The sequence below is a fragment of the Melanostigma gelatinosum genome (genome assembly GCF_949748355.1).
Source record: "Melanostigma gelatinosum genome assembly, chromosome: 4".
Classification (NCBI taxonomy): domain Eukaryota; kingdom Metazoa; phylum Chordata; class Actinopteri; order Perciformes; family Zoarcidae; genus Melanostigma; species Melanostigma gelatinosum.
The window spans coordinates 16318973-16346637 of NC_136637.1; the positions used below are offsets into that span (position 1 = coordinate 16318973).

At 40.8% G+C, this 27665-nt stretch overlaps 1 protein-coding gene across 1 annotated transcript in view; it reads left to right on the forward strand.

The window, feature by feature from the left end:
• Positions 1 to 22561, forward strand: part of LOC306776079 (glypican-5-like) — a gene marked incomplete at its 3' end in the record, with an annotated part of 36865 nt that extends 14304 nt beyond the window's left edge. The window contains exons 8-11 of the mRNA XM_079266664.1: positions 5147 to 5267; positions 10981 to 11122; positions 22283 to 22386; positions 22475 to 22561. Coding sequence (XP_079122790.1) covers positions 5147 to 5267; positions 10981 to 11122; positions 22283 to 22386; positions 22475 to 22561 — 454 coding nt within the window. The remainder of the gene's footprint in view (positions 1 to 5146; positions 5268 to 10980; positions 11123 to 22282; positions 22387 to 22474) is intronic.
• Between the last annotated feature and the right edge of the window lie 5104 nt (positions 22562 to 27665).

A 27665-nucleotide genomic window follows, 5' to 3' on the forward strand; every position in this document is an offset into this window, starting at 1 on the left:
ATATACAACACTCTACACTGTAGAGTCTACAGTAAGCACATTATCCAAACATCGTTATCTTCACCATTGCGTTTGTTTTTCCATCACAATAGACACAATGGTTCTCAAAATGATGGTTAAAAAACTGAATTTATCTGTTCTGGATAATATAAAAAGACATTTTGGTAATACAGTGATATTTAAAGTGACAGCGGTACTGAGCAGCTTCTTATCCATCCTTCCTCTCTTACTGTCACAGCCCCCATCTGTAGACTATTTACAGCAGGCATTTCTTCCTCTGTGGTTGTTTTTAAATCAAGCAGGGAGGGCAAGTGGTACAAACGAAATCCAGAGTGTGTGATATGCAGTTGATTATTTCTCTGGACGCTTGATTGACTGGTCTATGAACAAGCTGGTTCAAGTATGACGCTAATGAATTGGTATTGGGTAACTGTGCTGGTATATTCATAACAATTCCAGTTCAACAATAACAGTATATGCGTTTTGCAGCTGTTTTAAACTGACTAAATGTTTATTGTTATGTGGCAAGTTACAACTGTAATAGCTGCTTTTAACCAGAAGAGGGAAGCATCTTATCATCATCCCAAACAACGAGAGATTAACTCTGCTTCCACCTCTGAAGACTTGCCACACCCGATGTTTTAATCTATTTTTGGGTAATTTTTTTATATATTCTTTAATGCTTAAAATCTGTTTTTTATCAGCCATTGATGCTTCACACAATCAGGGAAATACTGTTAAAAAACAGAGGAAGATTTGTCCGGAGGGCATGAAGAGGAATATGATGGATATAGAATGTCAGACTGAGAGCAATGTTTACAAACCTATCCAAACCACAGCATATCATTTCTATGTCAGGTATAAGACTCAAGTGGGTGTGTGTGTGTGTGTGTGTGTGTGTGTGTGTGTGTGTGTGTGTGTGTGTGTGTGTGTATAAATGATTCCACACGAATGCAGCTGTTGAGGTTGTTACTCCTTATAATTATACACCTCCCTCAGATTATATCACTCGCTCAGGTGATTTAATTTTCACTGTCTTCGTATGATTGTGTGTGTGTGTGTGTGTTTCCCTGCATGCCACAGTCGCTTTAAACATTAACGTAAACAACCCTGCAGTAACCGAGGGCAACCGCAGAGCAGCTTTGTCATCATGGCGCCCTGGTGATTTATGTCTCTCGTTCTCCAGATCTTATTAAGTGTCACTCTCTGCGTCGTCTGCAGCACACTTTCTGCAATATTACCATCTCATCAAACAGACAGAGAACCCAGACAGTCTGCAATCTGGCCAGTAGCTCATCCGCAGCACTGGCAGTTTCCAATACGTTCAGCAGGACGGCAGTTATTGGCATTGAAAAAATGCTTAAGATGTGCGTATGCTGTTGATATCTTCCTCTCCACTTGGATAGAAAGCACAATCCACAAGATGTGATTTATTACTGGAACAAAGGACGAAGATTTGTCAAATGGTAATTACAGATAATTGATCGTACATTTTTTTTCTGTAGCTTCACTAACCTTTGCACAGAATACAGATTTTTAACAGCCATGACTTTTTTTCTTTGAAGTCAAAAGAGCTGACATCTAGGTCCAATTAACGACACTAACCATCCACTGCATTCATTCATTATTTGCTCATTCTAATGGAACTTAACACATTGTAATTGAACTTAACAATACTAAAAGGCAGTCAAGTTAAAACAAATGAAGCCACTTCTTCACCTCCAGCCTCACTAAATTTGATGGCTGTTGATCATTGGGTGCAATGATATTTGTTCAGCTTTCAACAGATGTTTAGTTGCTGCTGGCAGAGAGTTTTAAGAATGTCTCATCCTGCAAAAAAACAAATAATTACATACAGCCAACTCTGGATCTCTGTTCCCCTTTTAATTTAGGCTGTATATGAGACGGGTGACATGAATCCTTCCTTTTTCCTTCTATTGCACCAATCATTGCAGAGCATAGCCCATTAATAATTGATCTTTCCATTACATCTTGCATAGTCATAGTCATGGAAAGTGCCTCATGTAGCCCCTCTGCATTTGCTTTAGCTATTGCAGTGACCCGCACACATATTGTTGTCCTGCCTGTCACTTACACTGGAATATGCTAATCAATAACAGCTGGAGGCATTTCTCTTGGAGCACTCCACGTCAATTCTAGCCTCACCCTACATGTGTGTGTGTGTGTGTGTGTGTGTCATCATGGCCCAATGGGGTCCTGGAGGGTTGGGGTTGGAAATTTCATGTTTGATTATTAACAACATCTTCATGCAGTTGATACATTATTATACTGCTGATTCTGTTTAAGCAGCTACTGTACAGATAAATTACAAATCCTGCAAATAACTCATAGAGGTGCATTTTTAAATGTATGCTATTATCGAGAGACATCTCTCCACTGGTTTGGTTGTATTATTGGGGAGGTACATTTTGTTTTATTAAAAACCTTGTTTTCTGTCTCAATGAGAAATTTCAATTTCATACATTAAACTTCTGTAAGCTTCAACAAAAGCTTTCTGCACAATTACCCCGAGTTGTCGATAAAGTATTGTTGAATTGTTTTCCTCTCAGCTCCTTATTATGGTGAAGTAATCTATAGACATGCTCTTGCCTCCACCTTTAGGTCCTTAGACTGCATTTACCATTAAGCTCCAGGATTAATTACTGGAGATAATTAGGTTACCCGCCACAGCATTTTTCACGTTTAGGTTGGTTGGTTTTCCTTTACTGAGAGACACAGTAACCATTGGTGATTACTTATCTACAAACACCTCCTCGGAAAATCACCATCTTGCATTGAAGCTCTGAGAGGAATGACTGCTTTATTGTTGGTGCAATGATAACGGTCGGTGGTTCATACCTGTCTGCAGTGCTCTAACTAATTATGTAAATGATTTTGTTCTCTTTGTGTTTGTTTATTTACACCAGTTAGTTTATTTGTCGGTGCCACTTTAATCAGGTTGTTGTGGTGAACCTTTCATCATGTGTTGATGCAATATATGAAGCCCAATATCCTGTTGATATTACACAAGTTTTACCAGCAGGTTGGTGGAAACACGAGTCCATCTTTAGAAATGTACATACAATTTGCACACTGAATAGTTTCCCTTTAATTCATGTACACAGTGTCACATTCACACAGACCTTCATCAATTGCTCTTTTCCTGTACCTATTGTGTTTAATCCTTTACAATGCAGTTTTCCTCCAGTAATCTTCTCCGCATTGCAGCAGAAACACCACAACTGTAATAATGCATCTCATCATGAAACATAAGAGCAAAGCTGTTAGTAATTATTTTTTTTCCCACACTCACTCTGGATCACTGAATATGTTGAAAGCATCAGCCGTATCATGTTTAATTTATTTAGTTTAGTTCCGTCTCTGTGGATTTTATTCATTGTAGCTCTTTCTTCATCCATCATATTATTTGTGCCTCTCTAATGACCTGGTTTCCCCATGAGGATCCGTAGTCTCACCCTCTCTTGAATTAAACATGCAGCTCTTGATCTGTTGATGTCGTAATCGATTGGCTGCATATTTAATGTGAACATGCTCAAAGCTGGATTGGAAAATAATTCTCACAGAGACAGCTCATAGGCAATTATGTGAGAGCAGTTATTATGGATTGCCAATGTCAGGCTCATTGAAGCCGAAACACAAAGACTTGCTTTGTGAGTCAGGCCTCAGGACATGAACACTTTGACTTAAGTAAGACTTTAACCAGAATATGACCCTTTTATCGGGAGAAATCTGTGTGAGAATAAAACAACCATTTGAGAAAGTTAATTGCAGACTTTGTGCATCGGACTTAAGTTTCTGGTGGGATCTGATTCCAGACCAGCAGGGGTTAGCATGGCTCCAGAGGCTGGGGCCTTCACCACCTAATCATCTCTTGGCATTAGTGAAGTAGTTTTTTTTTTTTATATTCGCTTGACATCCACCGTGCGTCTGCTCGCTGGTTCCCACGACCCTTGTCCCTTGTTGCCATAGCCACACATAGAGTGCGTTTGTGTTTTCGAGGGTGTGGACCCGGCGGTTACCGAGTTGGTGGCTGATTGTATTCGCTAGCAAAGCTGGTTTGTAACTTGGGGGACTTGGAAAAATATGACTCATGAGGTGTTGTTTCTTCTTCTTCTCCTTTTTTCTCACTTCATCTGCCATTTGATCCACACACTGCGACCCCCCCACCCAGACGAAGTGATGTGATCCTTACTTAAAACACACTACAGAAAGAAATATTTAGGATCAAACTCAGTGATGTTGTTCATTTGCCACATCCAGGCCACTCTACCCAATTTGTCATACTGAGTTGATTATGAAGTTCTCACATGCACATATAGTATCTGCCAAACAATATCTGTCCAGTGACAAATAAGTCAGAAACCAGGGGACATCCCTCACCCATTCACAGCTGGTAACAGGCCAAATTACATTTTGTTTAAAAAGCCCATATTTTATAGAATAAAAGATCTCACATACCTGTTAGAGCAACCTCTGGGGAGGTAAACACATGGAAGCACAATTACATTGTAGAGGTTGCTGAGAGTCCAGTAACAAAGATGAGATTCAATTTACAACCATTCATATCCATCACTAAGATGAAAGAATAAATACCACATTATTTCAGAAGAATACTGCCTTTGACATTGTGCTCAATTAAAGTCAAGAAGGATGGGCAGTCAAATGTTGTTCATTTTTAAAATGACAGACACATTTAATTCATGGAGTCGAATCAATCATTTACAACCTGTTCTTAATGAAAGTCAATTGAGATTCAGATCAGTCTGCCAGAAGACGAACTCATGTCACCATCGCTGAATGTCTCAAGTGACTCCTCTGCTTGAATACAAGTCTGTGTTTCTTTGTTTCATTTGCCAGGACAAATATTACAATATGTGTGTGTGTGTGTGTGTGTGTGTGTTCGTGCCCGTGCACATGAAGTGAATCACTACGCCCTGACTAAACACACTACTATAGTGGCTGTGGGGAAAGTGGGGCAGGAGAGCAACACACACACACACACACACACACACACACACACACACACACACACACACACACACACACACACACACACACACACACACACACACAGAACTAGGACAGAAAGTACTTTATGTCTCTCTCCTGTTCTGTCTTTCTGTAGTTATGCAGGTCGTGTGGTTGGCAGCAGTTTTAAAGCACAGAAGGAGAACCCAGAGTTGACCGTCCGTAACACAGATCCTGTCCTGAAGGGGGCGAAACAGAGGCTGGAGCAGCTAACACAGGTACACACGCTTCAAATAAGAAACATGGGTGAGGTGAATGTGTTCAACAAACCCTGGCATTATTTCATTTTAATTCCAGTTTAGCCAGTTTATGTTTACAGGTAATATTTAGCAAAAAGCAATGCTAATGGTAAGGCCTGTAAATTGCAATGTTGATTGGCTATCTTGAATATAACATTGATAGATACATTTCTGGTCCTCAGATGATGATTTTGATTGTTGGTGACCTCATGATCTTTGAATATATTTCTGTATCTACATATTTAAATCCTGACCATGAATAGTTTCCCAGAGGATGACTCCCATTGTATTTGGGGAGCCTCTGACCTTTAGCAACACCCGGGAAATATGTCCTTTTAGACACACACACAATCTAATGGTCAGACGGTGATGCAAATGTCTTTCTTTCTCTCTGGCAGTCTCATCATCAGGCCAACATGTCAACTTTGCATCAGCAGGACCTTTGTAACATACCTCATAATCGTATAAGCATTGCAGCATGTCCATATCTGACATGGCCATTGATGTATTGAGTTTTCTAGCCATGGCCCACACGATGTCTCAGTGGCAGTGTCTCTTTCTCTTCGTCTTTAACCATGACACAGTAATGTAAGCTGTGACTTATCTTTGCATTGGGTGTTCATTTATCACACTGTGCAGTCTCTGCAGTAGCCTCTCTTGTAAAAACTGTATTTTGGCGAATCTAATTGTGTTGGTGTGGATGGAGATGAAGTCAGAATAAGAAAGAGGATTTGTGGGCGATTTCATAACTCTTCCAGAGAGCATTAATATCTTCTGTAGTCACCTCGACACCATGACGTATGACGGTGGTTAGCATTCTGCACAAATGTGTCTACCTGCCCTTAATGAACTGATTCATTCATATCCATTCTTAAATAATGATGCTATTGTTAGTTTGATCCTTGACTGTTATTATTGTAGTGAAATATTAAGTTCAGCCTCTTGGTGTTTCTCTAAAGTGTGATGTAGGTGTGATACACGGCTGCTGAAGAAAGCTGCAGGGGTCTGGGTTGTGTGTGTGTGTGTGTGTGTGTTTGTAATGTGTCCTCGTCCTCATCTGCCTCTCAATCATTCATTATCACCTCATGTGTGAACCGCTGCTCAATATAATAAACTTAAATGTCAGCACAGAACAGATGTAGATAACAACATGCAATAATAAATTAATTCATACAACAATTAAACTGGATTTATGCAGCACTTTCCAAAGCTCTGAACAGCATGGTAATATGAATGATTCATAAAATCATGTGAATATCATTCCATGAAATGATGCATCAAGGTTATCCATGATGAGTCATTATTTGCTGAAAGGACCATGGGGCTATTTTTTTGGGGCCCTTTTGAGAGAGTTGGACAAACAGAAAAGAACAGACAAGTAAACAGAGAGAAAGACAAACGAGCGAAGACATCAACAGCAAAACACATCGTATGTCAACCATGGAAGGATAAGGCTGGTTATATTATGTACTCATTGACAAATGAACAAACTCCATGATAAGACCAAAATATCTTGAGTCTTTCCAACATTCTCAGCCAGCCTGGAGCACTTGCGTGTCATGAATACATACTTTCATTTTTTAAAAGGTTTTATAATAAAATGAGAATACATAAGAATAATAAGAATGTATAATATAATCAATTAAGCTATTTCAAGCTTTGGATACACTGACAGTAGGATCGATTTATTCTTAGTTTTATTATTTTCATGCGATTTGTTAACGATGTTAACTAACTGAAATACAGAATATCACCAGATTTATCCTTATATAATTATTTTTAGCCATACGAAATTGATGATGACATAGATTTCAGGCTGTGAAATCAGTTTTAACTGAACAAGTGATACCAATGTTTTGATGCAGCAGCAAGTTCTTTCAACGCTGACTATCTGAGTGCATTATTGTGAGTTCGAGAGTGGAGATTGTAGTTTGCCAAGAAAATCTGATAAATTCTGTTGAAGTAAGTGTTGTTTGGTTTTTGAACATTCATGGCAATATCATGGGACTGTGATCTATTTCATACAGTCTATGTATGGGACATGCTATGGTTTATTTTTTATCTTTATGCTGTTGAAGCTCTTTCTGTGCTCCGTCTAATTTTGTTGGTGAGTCCATTAATCATGTTGCATTTACATGGAGCAAATGCCAAGTCAGCAACCCCCCCCCCCCCCCCCCCCACACCACATCCACATACACCATGCAATCACTTATGTGTGAGATTTGCTTTCTCTGGCCCATTAATTCTACGTAAGCCTCACATGTCCTGTTATTCTTTCTTTAAAGACCTTTGAAGCATCTGTGAATCTTCTAACATGCACAGAAGCACACACTCAAACACTATGAGGATAGGAAAAGTAAGATCAATGTTGTTGGACTTGTAATGCATGCCTGCTGAATTGATGATGGCAATGCTATCAGGCCACAGCCTGAACCAAAGAGAAAAGTCAGACATAGCAACACAGCTCATCTGCATTGAAAACTATTTTAAGTTCTAAAGGGTGTGCAGTATTTTGGATAAAGAGACAAACCGAGTGTGTATTACACACACTATCGTTTAAAATCACCGTTGGAAATCCAGGACCTAGGCTGTGCTTCTTTCATGCTAGCTGCCCCCGTGCTTTTTCTGTTGGGGAGGCCATTTATCTGAGGCACACACATTGATGCACACCATTTAATAACAACGGTTCATGCCTGTCACGTGTGCCATTTACACACTCACACATCTAGGATTAGAGGAGGAACACAATATGAAATAAGACAAATATTGGTATTATTTCATCAGCACTGTTTTGGAGGTATGTCCTTCTGTCTGTCTTTCCCTCCGTCTCTTCTTATTGTACACTGTCCTAATGAGGTACTATGTAGTTAGATCGGTGCATCAGTGGGTTTGCCCTCTAATGGGATTCTATTAGTGTAGCCAGTTCCATGTCCATATTTGATTTATTGTCAGAAGATAGATGAGAAGATAGATACCATTCTGATATTTGTGTGTTCAAATAATGAATGAAGCTACAACTGGCAGCCAATGAGCTTAGTTTAGCACTTAGCATTGAAATCAGCTATTGCTCTGTCCAAAGGTAACAACAACTGCCAACCAGGACCTTTAAAGCTCACCAATTAACACGCTGTGTAAAAGGGTAAAAATGACAAGTTGTGGTTTTACAAGGGCCAATAAACATCTGGTCACAGTCATTTCCTGGAAGTCCCTGAAGAAGAGTGTACCATGCAGCGACTCGGTGTTATATTTCATCTGGTCATAAGGTGGCCTAGTGACCAGCATGAAGCAGCAGTGGCTATAGTGTTTTATACGGTTCATTCTAATTGGCTGCAAATATTATTTTGTGCAACAGCTAGACCTGTGCACATACAACTAGTTTTCCGAGCAACAAACTACATCATTCATCGTGTTGACGGATGGTAAATGTACTGCCCACCACTTATTAACTTTAAATATCGTGACCAAATAATGACACCTTACCATTAAAGTGTTGGTTGTTTGATAACTGGAATGAGAAGTATTGCCATTCCATTATTTGTTTGTTTTTTGTATTTATTTTGACCTCACCTGAGCCATAACTGAGTCATTGAGACCGACACACTCTGGAGCTGTCACCCTTGAACTATTTGACTTGTAAGTTTATTGGTTTTATTGGAGAGTTTCAGTGCCACATGACCCACGTTTTGTTTGCACTCTAGCCTTTTCACATGACCAGGGAAAAACCGCCGTGGTGGAAACATTGCTGTAATGTGTTTTTGTCCTCCCTCAGTCCTCATTTGAGGTCCGATGACATGACGGTGAATCACTGCAGAGAGTCGGTCTCAATGTCCCTTTGGACATGCTGTCGTATCATAGCCTTGGTTCACCTTGTTTCTACGGGCTGCTCCACACTTGCTGTATAGTGGGGGCCAGATGTCCCTCCTTATGTATCCAACTTGAAAACTTATTCTAAAACATAGATGGTCTGTATCAACAATTGCTATTTAAAAACTGTTAAAAATGAGCACTATATCATGCACTTTTTGGTTATTTATTCAAAATATGAACACGTGAAGTCTTGTCTGTTTGCATGACATATTTTAGTCCATTTAACATCGTTTCCTCTTCTCCCAGTTGAATGCATTCATGGAAAGTGCAGTGTAATTATGTGTAGGTCTACAGCTGCACATTTTCAGAAAACATATATACTGTTTGCATACTCATTCAGTGTGTGCGCATCACATTATGCCTCACAATATACAGCAACAGCTTACACCATAGTTATTGTGTTTTGGGATTATATTTGCGGGGCAGAGTTAAGCCAATGTTTAGATATTGGACTGTAGAATGGATTTGGTTGTCAAACAACGAGCAACTTAGGCCTGGAAGCATTGCTGTAATTACTCTTACCCTGCATGACAATGTAGTTGTAAAACAACTATTGTAATTATAAAACTCAGAACAGTTGACTCTCAGTTTGGCCTTCGAAGTATTTCATTTGCCAGACATATTTCAGTGTGAGCTACAACTCAAATCATTATGATAGATGTTACAATCTTGGAGGCATCGTGCAGCTTTGCTCTGTAGAAATATGATCTAAAATAAAGTAGAATGAAATGTCAGTATCAAATATCTTTTTCCTTTATAAAGCTGGTGGCTGTTTGCCTTATCTCTGCCCTCAGCTGGGATTTATTTATTACCCACCTTGACTCTCTACAATACACATTTTTCATACTGTGAACCAATTAAATATGTTCTTGTATACAGTATGTGTGAAAACCTACTAACCCCCATTTTGGTGTTTTATAGTTTCTTACTTAGACAAAAACTTTGTGTTGTCCTTTATGAATTAAAAACAATTCTAAACCTAAATATTTGATTTTAGAACTGAGTGGATGTTTTTCTTTTAAATCCCTCATTGATTGAACTCGAGGAGAGGTTACCATTCGGCATCATAATTATGTAACATGCCACAGCATCCACGCTGTTACTTAACTGAGACAGCATGACCTCAATCACCCTTTAGTCTGCTCTCTGACTTGTGTGTGCGTTTTATATACAAAGGGTTTATGTGGTCATTTAGTGCTTTTATTAAAAATATATATATTCTCTCTCTTATTATTAATAATAATACATTTATTTTGTTTTGCGCTTTAAAAGGTGCTCAAAGGCACTTTACATAGTAAAAACAGAATCAATAAAAGCAATAACAATGTAAACAAGGCAGATAGATGACATAGAAACAAAACAAAAACATACATAACTAGCATCACAGGTTGAAAGCAGATTTAAACAGGTGAGTTTGAAGTGCAGGTTTGAAAGTGGCGAGTGATGGAGAATGTCTGAGGTGTTGGGGGAGAGAGTTCCAGAGGGAGGGGGCAGCAAAGGAGAAGGTCCTGTCCCCCCAGGTCCGATGCTTAGACAGAGTAGGGGGGTGAGGAGGTTGGCGTCGGCGGATCTGAGGTTGGGAGCGTGTCGTTGCAGGAGGTGGTATGAAATGGCAAGGTTGTGAACGGCTTTGTATATGTGATGAGAAGAATCTTGAACTGTATCCTGTGCTGTATGGGGAGCCAGGGAGGTTTTAAATGACTGGGGTGATTTGATCTCTGGTGCGGGAGAGCAGACGGGCAGCTGACTTTTGGATGTATTGTAGTTTGTTGATGAATTTAAGGGCCCCAAAAGACATGACTGTGTGTTTGTGTGTTGTATTTAGGAGCTGTTAGTGGACCTCAGCTGGGCGAGCAAAACCAGAGGAAAGTTGGAGGAAGAGGAGGGAGGAAGTGCACAGACAGAGAGAGGCAGCGGCGACGACTGCGATGATGAAGATGGCTGTGAAGCATCTGGTGTGGAGAATGGTGAGTCATACACACACATACACGCACACAAATGCAAAAAAAGAACAGCAAATATCAGCAAATATACACCCACACATATAAACACAAGAATTGATGCACACTGAATTGATCATACATAACACATGAGCATATACTGTACACACACACACACACACACACACACAGTTCATTGGCACGGTGGAGGTTTCAAAATGCTGCAGTCTCCACACATCTTGTGCCAGCAGGGAGGGAGAGTACTGAAAGATAGATAGATCAACTGCCCTCCCGCTCTCTCTCTCTCTCTCTCTCTCTCTCTCTCTCTCTCTCTCTCTCTCTCTCTCTCTCTCTCCCTCTTTCATCTCTCTTTCTGCTGGTCTCAGCAGTTTATTTCCACCTCGGCCGGAAAAAAAGGATGCACCAACAGGTCATCCCAAAAACAGAAATGGAAAAAAATAAACTGTAATTATCTATTGACTTATTCACCGGGCTCATGCTTATACATAATACATGGGTGTCACAGGGAGATCTAGGGACCCCTACGGGCCTTGGCATCCCACAGAGAATGTAGTTTTGATTTGCTGTAATTTAAATTGTCGATGAGAAAATGTTGCTCTATGTTGAGGTTTATTGACCAAATGTAATATCATTCTCAAATTATACCAGCCTTTTCAATGTGAACACAATGAACACAATGTGAACACATACACACACACACACACACACACACACACACACAGGGAGACAGACAAAAGATGGAACAGACAGGGAGAAAGAGAGACATGGGAAAACACAAAGAAATAAACCCCAGAGTTACGGCCGTGACTGTGACAATATCAATGTCATCACCAGCCAGAGGTCTGAAGGACAAACAGTCTTCATAGGCTGCTCACCCGACACCCTTCTCTTCACTCTGTGGAAAGCTTTACTGTCCATGTCTATCTTTAGCTGGAAAAACACATACGTTGATTAACCGGTCAACATAGGAGAAGAGCCCCGTAACCTTTATGGTGACGGAACTTTCCATGACACCCAAATGGTTTGTGACTGGACGTTCTGCCGTCATATTGGTGATGACCCAGGCCAACAGTATCAGTGTAAACCAGGGCTCATTCTTCTGCAGCATCACCACAGTGTTTCCCATGATCAGAGGTCGTGTCACCCACGTGAACACAACACTCTGGTGATGCCATTGCGTGGTGGGGTCTCTCTCCCCGGGGGCAGGATGTAAAAGGGTCAAAGATCACTGTCACACTAATTATCCTTGCACTGTCCGCGTCATTACTGGAGTCAAGAGTCTGTTTCAGTACAGCGACACAATGCACGAGTGTAGCTTGTTAAAATCCAGACAGTGGTTCCCAACATCTGGGCCGTGGACTGATTTCCCTCAATTGTACATCAGGATTATTTTTGAAACATTGTTAAAATAGTAGTTGTGGATGAGATGAATGATCAAACATGTATGCCACCTTAAATGCTTGTTGTCTTATACTGCATCACCCCCTTATCTAACGGCTGTAAAAGTAATGTATTTGTTGGGACATTTGTCATACCTTTATTAACCCTAATGTGTCAGATCGGTGGAAACTCCCGCTGGGCCTGAAACTGGTACATTGGCTATTTACAGAGAAAATTACTGGTTATGATTTACAGAGCTGGTGGCGGCGAGTGGAGATCGTGTCTCTCAAGCCACAATGAATGCCTGCAGAAAGAATCACAATAAAGAGTGACAAAAGGGGATTTTATGCATGTGTGCTCGTCAGCATCTCTATGCATATAAATAAGCCTCACACACACTGCAGCTGAAAGAGTGATGCAGCATCAACCAGACCACACAAATCACAGGGATTCATTTATTTACTTAGTTTGCCGATACTGTATTAAATCAGTAGTTCTGAGTTGATGTATAAATAAAACACCATCAAATGAATAAATTCAGGCCGCTCTGACTTTATTTAGGATAGATCTGCCATTAAATCAGCTTGTCCACACTCTGACTCTCTCTTTAAAATTATGCCTACAAGACATGTCTCTATAGGTCTGAATTGCTGAAATGTGAAGCTTATTATTTCACAGCCGAGGAAGAGAAAGAAAAAGGAATTCTGCTTGCGTCTGTGGACGTACATACACAAATGAATGTTTATGGCCTCTTGTTTGTCCCTGTGTGCTCGCCATGTGCTTCACGTGTAAGATGTAAATGTGTTTGTCTGTACGCAGGCGGTACATCTGTTACTGCAATGTCTTTGTGTGTAATCCACTATGTTTTATGGATGGCCCAGTTCTCTGTCTGACTGACTGAAACAGATCCAGTCGTGTTCTGCTTCTTGACTTGTAATGTCTCTCTCAATATCGAGCCGCTGTTTTCTTTCACACACACACACATGATTGAGCTTAAGTTCTCTCTCTATCCCTGGAGTGCAGATATGAACAAAGATGAAAATGTCCTCCCAGTCCTACAATTAATTCTCATGACATTTGGGCTTTGTTGAATACTGAACAGAGAACAAGAAAAGTGGAGGTGGGGGTGCCAGGCGATATCAGCCAAGAGCTGAAATCAAACCTCAAAACTCAACGCTTCATTGCCAAGCCTGTGCTTCATTTATGTGGGACACAACAGTGAGAAATGATGTTAGCCACGCTGAGACAGCACACAGCCTAATATTGTTTAATTTAAGTCCATTTACAAGTTGATGTCGGCCCAGAGAGGGAGACTTACTTGGTAAACATTGTTCACAGATCAAAAGCAAAGAAAAAGGCAGACGTATGAACATATGAGCAGTTAAAAGCAGAGAGCTTAAGTTCGAGCTATTTGTGCCATTTTAAAAAGAGGCAGTGAAGTCCAGCCAGAAAGGCCGGTACTATAATTGTCTCCCTTACATTGTGGTCATTTGTTATTTAGAAATCAATGTTATACTGAAGATGATGAACATGCAAACGAGTATATTTTATGTGAATAGAAGAAGATACATGCCTGTGGACACATGGGTTAAAGGTTGCTTTAAAAAGGGTTCACGTTGACTAAATCTGTCTACAGACCGACGCATAAACACCTGGCAAAGTATTCAAAACTGCTTCTTCGAATTCAGAGATTAAACTGATTGATTTTCTTTTTTCAAACCAGCACAACCCCTTCTTCAACTGCCCCTTCTCTCTCTGTCTCCCCAGACATACACAGGTCCTATAATGTCAACAATGTAAATGTAATCACAGCTCCTCTTCTCTTATCTGGAACAAATGAAATTCTGCGTCATTACAATTGCTATGCTTTAAACTGGAATGTGGTGGTGGGTAATAAAACCTCCAGTTGTCCATGAGTCACATTATCACCACGAATGTCAGCAAAGTCGGGGAAGCAAATCCCGTCCAAGGCTTTATATCTCACAGATTCATTCGCTCTATATATATATATATATATATATATATATATGTATATATTCAGGAGCTCTTTGTATCTTTACCAAGTACAGGATGTGTTGTGTGTGTGTGTGTGTGTATGTAAGAGAATGTGAACGTGTACTCACATGGGGCACTCAATCCCTGTAACCATGGTGACCAGGTGGTCTGTCCTCCCATGGGTCCTTATTTCATGACAATGAAGAAAGAGAGAGAGAGATGGAGAGATAGAGGAAGAGAGGTGTGGCAGATTGTATGCCATCTCTCTTGGCCAAGCAACACAGGCTATTGTATTTTTGCATTGTGCTTTCTGTAACCTCGTTTCCTCCTTTGTGTAACAGGGCCTTGGGATCTGGTTAAGCATAGTTTAATTTGCAGTCCGTATTGGGTTCTTATCATAATCCTGCCCTAAATAATGGACATACAACTGGATACATTGCTGAAGCATTTTCTATTTATTGTCTTGCCTCGTCCAAGTATCTTCCCTTCATCGTCTCTGCCTTGCTCCTCTGGCCTCTCTCCCACTTCCCTGGGGCCACACTCATTAAGCCTTTAGAAGGCATTTCATCTTAAACGGAAAGGCCAGTGTTTTCCGTGTTGCTCCTCTACCTGAGGACGGTTTGATCTGCATTTCATAAGCATCTGTCTAAAGGGAGCCAGAAAGAACAATAAAAGGCCCGGCGAGGCTCCGAATCTGCACCCGTGACTATAAAAGTTCCCAGAGCGAGCCTTTGGATTGGTTTGATCGGTGCAATAAAATGAAAGTGCTTTCTTTTTACACGCATGCACTGGAGAACATGAGGGTGTAAAATATGCGATGAATGCAATCAGTATCACACCGATACAGCAGCTTTATACTCTGGAAATCCAGACTGAAGCATTTTCTTCCTATAATGCTTTATTCTCACATTTAGTCAATAGAGCCCGTCTGGTTCTTACTTATATACGAATGAAGGATATGCGTTAGTAAATACATTTAGCAGGAAATGTAATGCTGTCTGTTTTTAAAAACAAATGTTTACTATACATCGAGCAAATCTGTCAGCAGTTAGCAACATGTCCGCAGCGAAATGTTCACCATTCAAATATCTGCTCCTGGAAACGAAAGCATGGTGGTAAGGGTCTTACTTACACACCGAACAGGTCAGGGCTGCTTTTGAAGCACATGACTGGACGTGTACACTTTTATAAAGATGAACATGGGCACTTTAATTCATTTTCAGTCAATCCCACATACTTACTATCGCACTGTATGGCTGAAAATAGTCCAATTTTTGCTAAAAGCAACAGTGGCTAACTGCTTTGGGAATTTATATAGATTTTTCGTTGTTGAAGTAATCGTAACCTGTGTTTTAAGAGGGTGGGTAAGGTGGTGCAGTCTTTGGCATTGTTGCCTCACAGCAGGAGGGTTGGCTTGGGCCTTCTTCTGAAGACCTGTTCTGAAGCTCAAAGTGAGTGGCTCCGGCTGTCGACATCTTGGCCGTGACGACACAGCCGAACTCTACAAATGGGCAAAGAGGTGGAACTGCGGTGAAGCTGAGGCGGGCCCGGGAGACGCAGCAGAGCAGACAGTTAGCGACCTCTGTATATGTGTGTGTGCGTGAGAGTGTTCAGCATGTGGCGATGGTTAATAAGTAGCAGTAGAGTTACAATGATAGATCCTCGGGGCAGGAGATGCGGCTCATTAAAGAATTACACATTCACTTTGCTCTCACTGTCTCTCTCGTTCAAAGCGACTTAAGGCTCTTTCTTTTGTTCAACTCACCCCGAAAGAGATAAAAGTATTGAACTTTATTTGAAATGCTGCACATCACAGAAGATATGCTGAATCGTATACGTGCACGGTTGACTCTCTGCACTCACGATGTCAACATACATGTAACGTCTATCAAGCAAATCACTATATTCTTATATATTCATCTCCTGTTCTCTCTCTGAATGCCTGTCTATCAACCTGTTTCCTGCCTGCCTGTGTTTCTGTCTGACTCCCCGCTTGTCTCTACACTTGGCTGAGTTTGTTCATGCTAATCCGATAAGATATCATCTGTTTATTAGTCCTCCTCTCCGCAGTGATGCCGTTATCCCCGCACTTGACCTTTTGCAAGAAGCCCTTGCTTTGCCAAATTAGCCAAATAAATAACCTGAAATAACCTGAAATGATTCACTTTAATTTGCAGTATAGTAAGCAGTTTACAAAGTAAAAAGACATTTCTGTAACATTCATAACATTTTCTTTAGGTTAAATTATATGTATATACGTCAGTGAGGGGTATAGAAACAGTGCATTCATATTTCAGGTGAGCAACTGTGTATTGATTGATCTTTCTTCATAAATAATGCATCAACACATGCTTGTTTTTCTATCAATCCGAAGCAACTAACCATGCAAGCGGCGTGGTTCGAGGGATGGCAAGGCCGGATGTCAGTCGGTTGGTCCACCACTTTGGTCCAGACTGAAATGTTTCAGCAACTGTCAGATGGATTGCCACGAGACTTCCTACCATTCATGACATTCATGGTTCCCCGAAGATGTACCCTAATAACTTCGCTGATCCCCTGACTTTTCCTCTAGCGCCACCATGAGGTTAAAAGCCTCTCACCATATGTTAGCATGGCTGCAGCCTATTGTTTATTAAATGAAGATTTAGAGTATAGTGGAAACACAACGCCTTTTTGGACAACCAGTTGGAAGGAAAAACCAAACAGCCTTTCAAAGTAAAACCCCACATTTATTTTCTGTAAGTTTTAGACTGATTGAACACCTCAGAGTAATCCCTTTAAAATAAGTTATTTTGTGCGCAGCCTTGAAGCTGCTAAAAGAGATAAGAAGCATCACTATCATTCAGTATAATAAAGTATAAGCTGACTAAAATGCTTAAAACATTGCGGCAAATTACCCACCAGCGACACATTTGATGATTCTAAAATCGAATTCCCGTCTCAATGATTAAGTTGACCAGCAGGCCAATATCATAATACTCTTTCTTTAAGTCCATAAATAACAAGATGACAGACGTGGAGAATATTAGGAGTTACAGTACAGTTTGTTGGAAGGCTCACTGTGTGCTCAGCCACTGTCATTGGTATTTGGATATATTTCCACTGTGGATTTACTGTGATGTTCACATCACATAGCCTGCTGTTATTTCTGTCTTTCCTTTCATCGTCTTTCTTTCCTTCTCAGATTTTTTATTTTGCAATCATTACATAATTTGATTCTGATAAGTACTTCCTGAGGGTATAATCCACAGTTACCTTTTACCATGCTGTGTGTGTGTGTGTGTGTGTGTGTGTGTGCGTGTGTGTGTGTGTGTGTGTGTGTGTGTGTGTGTGTGTGTGTGTGTGTGTGTGTGTGTTTCCTCCCTGGGGATCTGAGGCTGAAGTAATGAAATGCTCATTACTGATTCAGCTGGAAATGCTGGGGATACATTTACACACCTACACACACCAGCTATCCCTGTTCAAGGTCACCCTGCATAGTGTGTGTGTGTGTGTGTGTGTGTGTGCATGTGTGAGAGAGAGAGAGAAAGAGAGAGAGAGAGAGAGAGAATGAATGAATGTCTGTTGAATACATAGAAATTGAGGAGCAGCAAGATTTGGCATAATTGGGGCCTTAATTGACAGTTATGTACAATACGCCACAGGCATCTGACATCAAACACGATCATTAATGCACATACTCACACACACACACACACACACACACACACACACACACACACACACACACACATATTCACTTTTGCTGTCAGTTCAACTTTTCAACAACCTTTCATTTCTCTAACACATGGACAAACATACACACAAATACCTGAACGACCTGAGGTTACCTCCTGCAGCAAGACAAAACAGTATGAATGCTCCTCTTCTTTGTTTGACATGCATTGATTCAGTTCTGCTTTACACACAGTGTTTATGGACACACACACACAGACATGCAGCACATTCACCGTATTCAGCCGGGTTTCGTTTCAGACGGCTGACTGCAGGAATGCATGAAAGGAAAGGAATTGAACACAGTAATGCTGAGGTTTCTTCTCTGGAATGTATGTTTTGGGACATTTGTTACAGGTGAGGCAGGGATGATAATGTCTGAACATTATAATGGATTAAAGCACCACAGGATGGTGATTTTGGCTGATAATCATTTGGAAGATGAATGTTTTGCTTCGATTATGCAGAAACACCATCAAATCAAAAAAAAACACAAATGATAAATGAATGATTGTTTTAAATATGCTATGATGTGTTTATTGTTCACCAACAAAATGCTGCTTCTTTCATATTTGACACCGATGAATGTGCATTTATTTATCCAAATCAACCCTTTGACACCCATGTATTATGTATAAGCATGAGCCCGGTGAATAAGATAATTACAGTTTATTTTTTTTCCATTTCTGTTTTTGGGATGACCTGTTGGTGCATCCTTTTTTTCCGGCCGAGGTGGAAATAAACTGCTGAGACCAGCAGAAAGAGAGATGAAAGAGAGAGAGAGAGAGAGAGAGAGAGAGAGAGAGAGAGAGAGAGAGAGAGAGAGAGAGAGAGAGAGAGAGAGAGAGAGAGAGAGAGAGAGAGAGAGAGAGAGAGAGAGAGAGAGAGAGAGAGATTTCCACTGTGTCACCACAGCTCTGGTTTACGGCTCTGCTCCACCTCCATTTGCTTGGACTGGAGTGGATGATGTGTCACTGTCGCTCTCCTCTTCAGCAATACATGGTTGGCCTTCCTTGTAAACTGTCAGTTCAGCTCCTCTGAGGATGCAAACTGTGGATGAATCGAGGTGTAAGCTGCTCACATGCTGGATGTCAATGAAGAAGGCTGAAACTTTGGGCTGATCTGCAATTGCACTGACGTGGGGTCTGCAATCTACCACTGCAACTTCCTGATGCTCCAAATGTCACTCCTGCATTCTTATTATCACACACGCACGCACACACACACACACACACACACACACACACACACACACACACACACACACACACACACACACACACACACACACACACACACACACACACTCATTACTCATTACTCATTTGAGTAAAGGTTAAACTATCCCATGAGTATATGACCAGTGACATTGTTCATCACTCATCTCTGGCTGTGTGTGTGTGTGTGTTTATGTCTGTGTGTGTGTGTGTGTGTGTGTGTGTGTGTGTACGTATTTGTTGGCAATCTCCAATCTGACATGTTCTGATTGTTGCTCAGAGACAAACATGCTGAAGGGCATGTAGGAGGAGACTGTGCTCTGCCACCTGTTTTCAGAACAAACACACACACACACACACACGCACACACACGTACACACACGGACGTGCATATGCACATGCAAAGCAGCCTTTGAAAGTTTGAGTGCAATGATTTAAGACATGAACCTTATCGTACCGTTGTGCTTTGATAGTCAATACATCACGTATTAAGCAAACATGTATTTGCTGCATTTGGACATTTTTTGACTATTTTTAAAAATGTTTTGACTGAACAATTCATTTCTGAGTTGGAAAAAAATGAGCACATTAATTGCTGCCCTACTACTATTTGTAGTAAAACTGTGGGGTTGACCATTGATCATTTAATTGTTTCATCATTATTACTAATGCTTCAATGTGTAATGTTTTATTGTGGTTGGTTTAGGTGGAGCTAATATCAATTGTACTTTATATACTGATAGTTAAATCTATTAAAGCCTTTTTGTATGTTTAAGTAGAAATTAAGTTCTGTATGTAAAATCTTGATGTACAAAGTAAATATATCTGTCAGACAAATGTAATGGTGTAAAGTAGTATATTGGCAAGTAATTAGTTATTCACGTTCTACCTCTGTACTTTTGTCTGCTGTCATGCACATGACACAGACCTGGATCGTCATTCTTCAACAACAGTTGGCTTAAATGTGCGTTTTGCCTCAAGCATCTTTTTTTATCACAAGTTTTAGTATCATTTTGCATTTAATCCTCTCAAACCACAATTTTTGCAGCCTAATTTACCTTCAAATATGAGAGTAACTCACTCATCTTGCTAATGCTCTTCAGTGCAAACTATTAATGAAAATGTTAAGAAATGTGTTCACCAAACCAGCTCCCTGAGCAAAAGATATTTATTTACATAATTCCAATTTCCTGAGAGCTGTGATGACAGAAGTAGCAGATGTCGTGCAGAAATTGTAACAGCAAGAATAATGCTATGCTGTTCTGTTCCTATAAAAAGTTCAAACCAAATGTGACACAAAGGTTAGTACTGGTGGAAGCAGATGCACACAAAACAGTTCACGCATACACACACACGCCCACACACACACACACACACACACACACACACACAAATATTTGCACAGCCAAGATCCGAGGGTCCTATATTGCTCCATGCATCTATCTGTCAAGAGAGCACACAAGAAAGGACAGATTCCTAATTGGTAAACATTCTGCTGTGAGTAAATCATCTGAATCATCACCACAGACGTTCAAAAACAAAAATATATCATGCGTCTTTGAAACAGATTTTCGTCTTTCCAGAAGAGTGTCTATGTCCGTGGTTTGAATTTCTAACGCTGTGTGTGTGTGTGTGTGTGTGTTTATAAGGGTGTTTTCCTGCCCTCTTCATGTCTGTATTATTATGAGATATAATATTTGTGTGAGTGTGCGAACATTAACAACTCACCTCATTCCTCAGCGACTGAAAGAGGCTCTTTGTCTATTGTGCTGCAGGACAATGTGTATTGTAAGAGACAGAATCAGATTTCTGCCCAAGCAGGTGTGTGTGTGTTTGTGTGTGTTTGTGTATGTGTCTGTGCCAGGACAGAGCAGGTGAGTATGAGAATGTATCTGGGTGATATGTGTGTGTGTGTGTGTGTGTGTGTGTGTGTGTGTGTGTGTGTGTGTGTGTGTGTGTGTGTGCATTTAGCCGCCAGCACAGTCTGACTCCCTCTTGTCCTAATCCCTCATTTACCTGAGTTCCTCCCACGAGATGCTGGAGTACTGCCAACACACACACACACACACACACACACACACACACACACACACACACACACACACACACACACACACACACACACACAATCATGAGACTAAAAACAGAACCAGGAATTACTTCCACAAATCTTGACTCAGACTGTTGATTTATGGACTCATTTATTCATAGGGATACTCGATGAACTAGATTCTTCAAAATGATTGCAATGCCCTAAACTTGTTTGGGTTAATTTAATTGATCTTTTCAATAAAATGCGCTGATTGCTTGTAAAACTAGATTAATGAAGGACTGCATTGTTCCTATGTTCAATCCTATCCTCATGTGGTATAAAACATACTTTGTTTTGGATTATGTACTGTACTTGTAGTGCACTCAGAGCTTTGAAATTAAAAACCAACGATAATAAAAGTAAATGGTAAAAAAATATTTAAATGAATTATAAGAAATCTGAATTTATACTGTATGGCCCATGCATTTTAAGTATAAACAATTAACTACCAGCTATGGTGAGCTAACTGCATAGGACGCACTTCTAATCAATATGAGTCAGTTGTAACAAACTAACACTACTGGCTGTTATTAAGAATGTGTGATATCTAGTTAGTAAGTGAGCAGAAAAGTCTAAATCGATAGCTGAAAATGCTACAGTAAATTAAAGAGAGAGAGAGAGGCTGACATGGATATTCCAGGATCATTATGTCTCATGAAAACATGAAATAACAAGGACAGGCGGTGCTGATGAAGGGGACGTAAGCTCGTCTGATAGGACAGTACCTACTTGTGTACTCATGCTGTTACTTTCACTGCATCTGTTCAGGTGACCAGACAGGCGATACGTCCAGCGGTCGTAGTCCAGTAACAAAGGACATGGCTCCTCCTCCTCCTCGGCCCGTCCCGCCTCACCACCTCTCACCTCCACAGGTAGGTCATGGCTGTCCCTCCTTTCACATCCATTCTCTCCTTCCCCTACTCCTCTTGTCATATAACATCATTGCACGCTCTCTGTTAGGTGGTTGTTCGAGGCTCGGCCCACACGTCGTCTGTTGAACCTCTGACCCTGCTGCTTCTACTGCTGTCGCTATGGGACCACCGCTGATCACGGAGAGACGGTCTTACAGAGACAAAAAGACTAAGAGACAACCACGAGAGCTCTGTGGTGAAGTTGAGTATTTGTAATTCCTGTAAGTACAGGTCAACCACTCTGATTGTTTTTGGTTTGGGTGGGACGAACTGTCGATTCATCACAGTTGCAGGTGCACTGTATGCATTTCTATGTTACCTGTACTGACCTCCACACGTGTTTGTTTACGTGTATTTAACTCTGATCGGATAGACTGCACAGCACTACTGACTTTTGTTTTGAAAAGAGATGTAAATACAAATATATCTATATTATATATTTATATAAAGAATTTCTATAGATAACAACGGCTTGAAGTGTAAATAGAGAACACTATAGAATTGACCAGATTGACTTCGACGTTTAGGTGTGTTTTGTTTAGTTTGACATTGTGTATCCGCCACAGAGACTAAGATCCACGTCAGCTACGGTTTAAGCTGAAGGCCTTCACTGTAGCAGCAGTGTAAGTGAAGGCACACTTGTGAGGACGTATTCATTTTGAAGAGAACTCAGCACTCGATGGCCAAAACAATCTATTATTCAGACCACTTACAGATGGCCATGTAGCACAATGACGAATTGGACAGTTTGGCCTGTAGGTCTGTGCAGCTTGAAGCCCATCCGGCACTTTTTTTTCACATAAACAACAAAACGTTTGCTCATGCAAGCTGGCGATTTTTCTTTTTTTTAATTTATTTCTGCAGCAAGTATGCTGAGAGATTTAACTGTGTAGCACTTGCTCAACATTTTAATTCCTCAAAAAATGACTCTTTAGTAGTGGAGATCTCTCCTAAGAAACTTCTTCAAATATATCACCTTTTATATTAGTTGTGGGAAAACTGTTTGTTTTCGTCTTAAGCTGCACAGCGTGCAGTTGTAAAAGCACCAGAGGGAGGGATCCTCGGCAGAGAGATCCTCGGCCATCCTCGGCAGAGAGCTCAGTTATGAATAAAAGTATCATAAACTATAAAATGCACCTTATACATGAGCAAACTAAGTATGGACCACATGCAACAAGACACAATCATCTGGCTGAACAATGACTGATTTCCCAATCTCGTTGTCATGTGCAAACACTGAACTGTCAGTGATTTCCCAAGCTGACATGGTCTCCAAATGTATTAATACAATGATAATATTTAAGGCATCCAACAAAACACTGCATATTTATGGCATGTGTGATACGTGTGTTATCAGCTTGTCTCTGTATCCAATGTAGACAAGCGGTGGAGTATCAGGAGAGCCCGGATCCAAACAAGTGAATTAACTGTAATTCATGTTAATTATGGCTACGAAGTCCTCCCGCCTTGCTGTTGAATCTCAAACCCCCCCGAACTGCACAGCAGGACGGACAACTGGAACACTGATTAATACACTCGAAGTGGAGCAAATGAACCCGCTGAAGGACACTGTGCATTTCTGTCTGACTTTCTCCTCGTAATTTTCTCACATTGTCCTTTGAATATCGCAGAATTCTCATATAAATCTATTCTTTTGCCGAAGAAATGTGACTGACAGTTGAGACAACATAAATAGTGTGTGAGTTATCTGGCAGTGAGCCCAAATACCGTGTTAGCGAGCGTCATGCTCTTACAACAATATTTGTCAGACAAGTGTGCTATTATTTGATTCATATTTAAACGTCATACCCAAATGAGATGAGATTTTTGGATTTGATCCCACCCCTTCATCTTTCACAGCTCTTCCTATGCGACCTGAATAAACGAAACACCGGATGGGCTATTTGCAGACATATTTGAGTTTTGGAAATGTTCAAAAAAAATACAGCTGTGCTGTGTGTCATTGTCAAAAAGGTTTAATTCAATGTACTTTGTCATGGTTTAACAGGGTTTTTTTTGTGTAGAAATCTTAATGTTGTAGCAGTATGCAGTAAACACCAGGATGCAACAAACAGACAGTTAGCTACAGCAGTGTGGTTTCTCTCCCCACGCTCTGAAAAACACTGTGCTAATTTAATTTGCCTTAACCAGTGACTCTCGTGTGAAACAGAAATAAACCTGCTGTATTACATTGTGTCCTGCTACTCTGCTGTGTCATTAATCTTCAGCTTAATATCATCAGTAATAAATTGTTTTCAAAGACATGCTGGACTTTGTCCTTTATATATTGTGTGACGGTCTTAGTGCAAGATGAGCCGCAAATAGGACTGAAATGAGGTGTAAAATGGAAAACATGATTTGTAAATGACACCAATGATAATACGAAACTTCTGTAATTAAAAAATTGTTTATTATTGAAAATAACATATGACATGGAGTAGTGGTCCTCGTGGAGTTAACAGTATGGTTAAAATGAAAAGGTGTTGCTCTAAATATAGGTTTCATACTTCAAATTAAAGATATGGTTGTGAAAAATCTTTACATAAAATGAAGACAATTTTCTTTTTACAGTGTCTTCTACGATCAGAGCATATCTGAGTGGCAACCATGTTTTGAATCATATAGCAGTTTGGTGCCATCACAGCCTGAGTACATATAACGCAGCTGCAGCTCTTTGGCCTCTGGCCCTTTCACAGATGATTACCGTGATTGGATTGGCATGGTCAGGAAGCTGGCACAGATCGCTTGGTTGGCAGAGGGAACCTGCCAGGGGATGATGGGAAATAAAGACATCATTGAATGCAAATTTCTACGGAGAGAGGAAGACAGAGAGCGAGAAAGAGAGCAAGAAGGAGAAAGACTGCGAGAAGGAGGAGCGTTCCTATTACTCATCCTGATGTTGGCACAATCTCGTGCCACCCATACCTTCTGTTTCACTGTAAAAAAAATAGTTTCAAGATGTATTTAAATGTAATACTTTAATTTTTTTGATCATTGTTGTTAGTTTGTCTTTTTGCTGTGCTGCATTGATTTACTTGGAAGCAAACTAGCACCTGTATACTCTGCACATCCCTGAACATACAGTACTGAGAGGTGCATCAGAGTTCATGACAGAGATAAGGAGCGAGACAGGAGATTTGCAGGATGTTGTCTCAACAAGCTGTTGAGCTTTGCTCTGCTGAATAATATCCTTCCTCTGCGCCAGCACTAATGAAATCAGACCTCTGATTATTTTATAGCAGTTTGAAGCTACAAAAATATGACCAGAGGCTTTCTACGGTATGGTGATCCCCGGGAAAACACAAAACTACACAGCTGGCTTCATAATACATTTTTAAGGCTGTGCCAAAACTGTAAATGTCAAATTCGGAAATGCATGCCCTGCACTAGACAGCATTTCTTTTTTTATCTGAGTCCATCAATCTTTTTTTCTGATTTGCTCGAATCAAGTACTAGTTCAAGTTATGTGTCGGTACTTCTTTATACTGAAGAACAAGCTCTTTTACTTTTCAATAAGTAAGTAGAGTAAACTGTACTAGCCAACCTTGGATCTCGTATCCCTCAGGTGTTCAAATCTTTTAATTACTTTATTGTGACTGTGAAAAGCTAATTGTTTTCTTAAGCTTTTGGGTTAATAAAAGACCCTTGAATGTCAATGACTGCTGAAGGAATCTGTAAGGCAGTGGTGTGGCAATAATTGTGGATCAGGTTTTTAGGACTTATTTAACCCTGAAAGATGATCAGCTTCACAGTGGATGGCAGCCTCCTTATCCACAGTCTATGATGCCAACATAGAGCAGCTCTGCTGAAGCAATCAGAGATCAAATGTCTTGCTGACACATCAGTTAGTTTCAAAGTTCAAAGTTCAAAGTTCACTTTATTGTCAAAGTTTCCACATGTGTTATGCATACAGAAAATTTGAAATGCCGTTTCTTGCAGTCCCACAGTGTAATATAGACATGAACATATAACATATAATAGAATAAAATAGAAAAAAAGTTAAGAACATAAGGGCCTAGATAAAGGATGAACAAGTAGCAGCAGAGAATAAAAAGTGACTGGTGCTGGATGAGGGAAGGGGTGTGAGGGGGAGTAGATGTCCTGGTATGTTCCATTTGAGGCAGTGGGGAAGGTGGGTGAGGGGGAGGGTAGAGAGGTCAGGGGAGAGATGGCAGAGATGGCAGGGGGGGAGAGAGGGGGAGCGAGAGGAGAGAGGGAGGGAGAGAGTTCAGCATCCTGACCGCCTGGTGGAAGAAGCTGTTCCTCAGCCGGGTAGAGCTCGAACGGAGACTGCGGAACCTTCTCCCTGAAGGCAGGAGGCTGAAGAGGCTGTTGGAGGGGTGGGTGGGGTCACCCGCAATGCCGAGTGCTTTGTGGGTGAGGCGGGTGTTGTAAATGTCCTGTAGTGTAGGGAGTGAGACTCCGATGATCCTCTGGGCAGAGTTCACAATGCGCTGCAGGCTCTTGCGGTTGGAGGCGGTGCAGCTTCCGAACCACAGCGTGATGCAGCTGCTGAGGATGCTCTCAGTGGCGCCTCGGTAGAATGAGAGCATGATGGGGGGGGGGGGGGGGGGCTCGTGCTCGCTTGAGCTTCCTGATGAAGTACAGGCGTTGCTGGGCCTAGTAGTTTCTGTGTGAAAGGAGAGCCCTGAATCATCTAACTACCCTTAACACGCCCATAGATTCTCAATCATTCCTTGTATGCTCTAGTCTAAACCACTAATTGTTTCCAGGAAAACCAGCAACTACAGATTTTTTGTTTTAAATGTTCGGGCATATTATCACCTTTTGAGTTGAGCAAAGTTGCCTCTTTACACATCCAGCATCAGCCCTGTCTCCTAAAATGTTCCCACACAGTGATACTGCGTTGAGATTTAAGTTTATTCAGCTTTTGACGTAGAAGAAAGAAGTTTCAAATGAGTCTACTGAAGTCTGCATAGGTAGGGGGTTGGGGTGATGGCTAGAGACCCAGGAGACTGCTGTTTGTGTCCCGTGTGTACAAAGTACTTTTGTTGCCTTAACATAACCAAGTACACTGCTCTGTTGCTGGTCCAATCCACTGCGTTAAGTTCAGTATAAAACTAGCCTGCACAAGCATTGTTAATCAGGGTTACCAGCTCAGCAGCTGACTATTTACAACTGAGTTAAAACATCACGATAAACTGTGGGGCATTCACTGTTTGGGGCTTGAAGAGACTGGTGCTAAAAAAGAGCGTTTCAGACAGAGGGTGAATACAGGT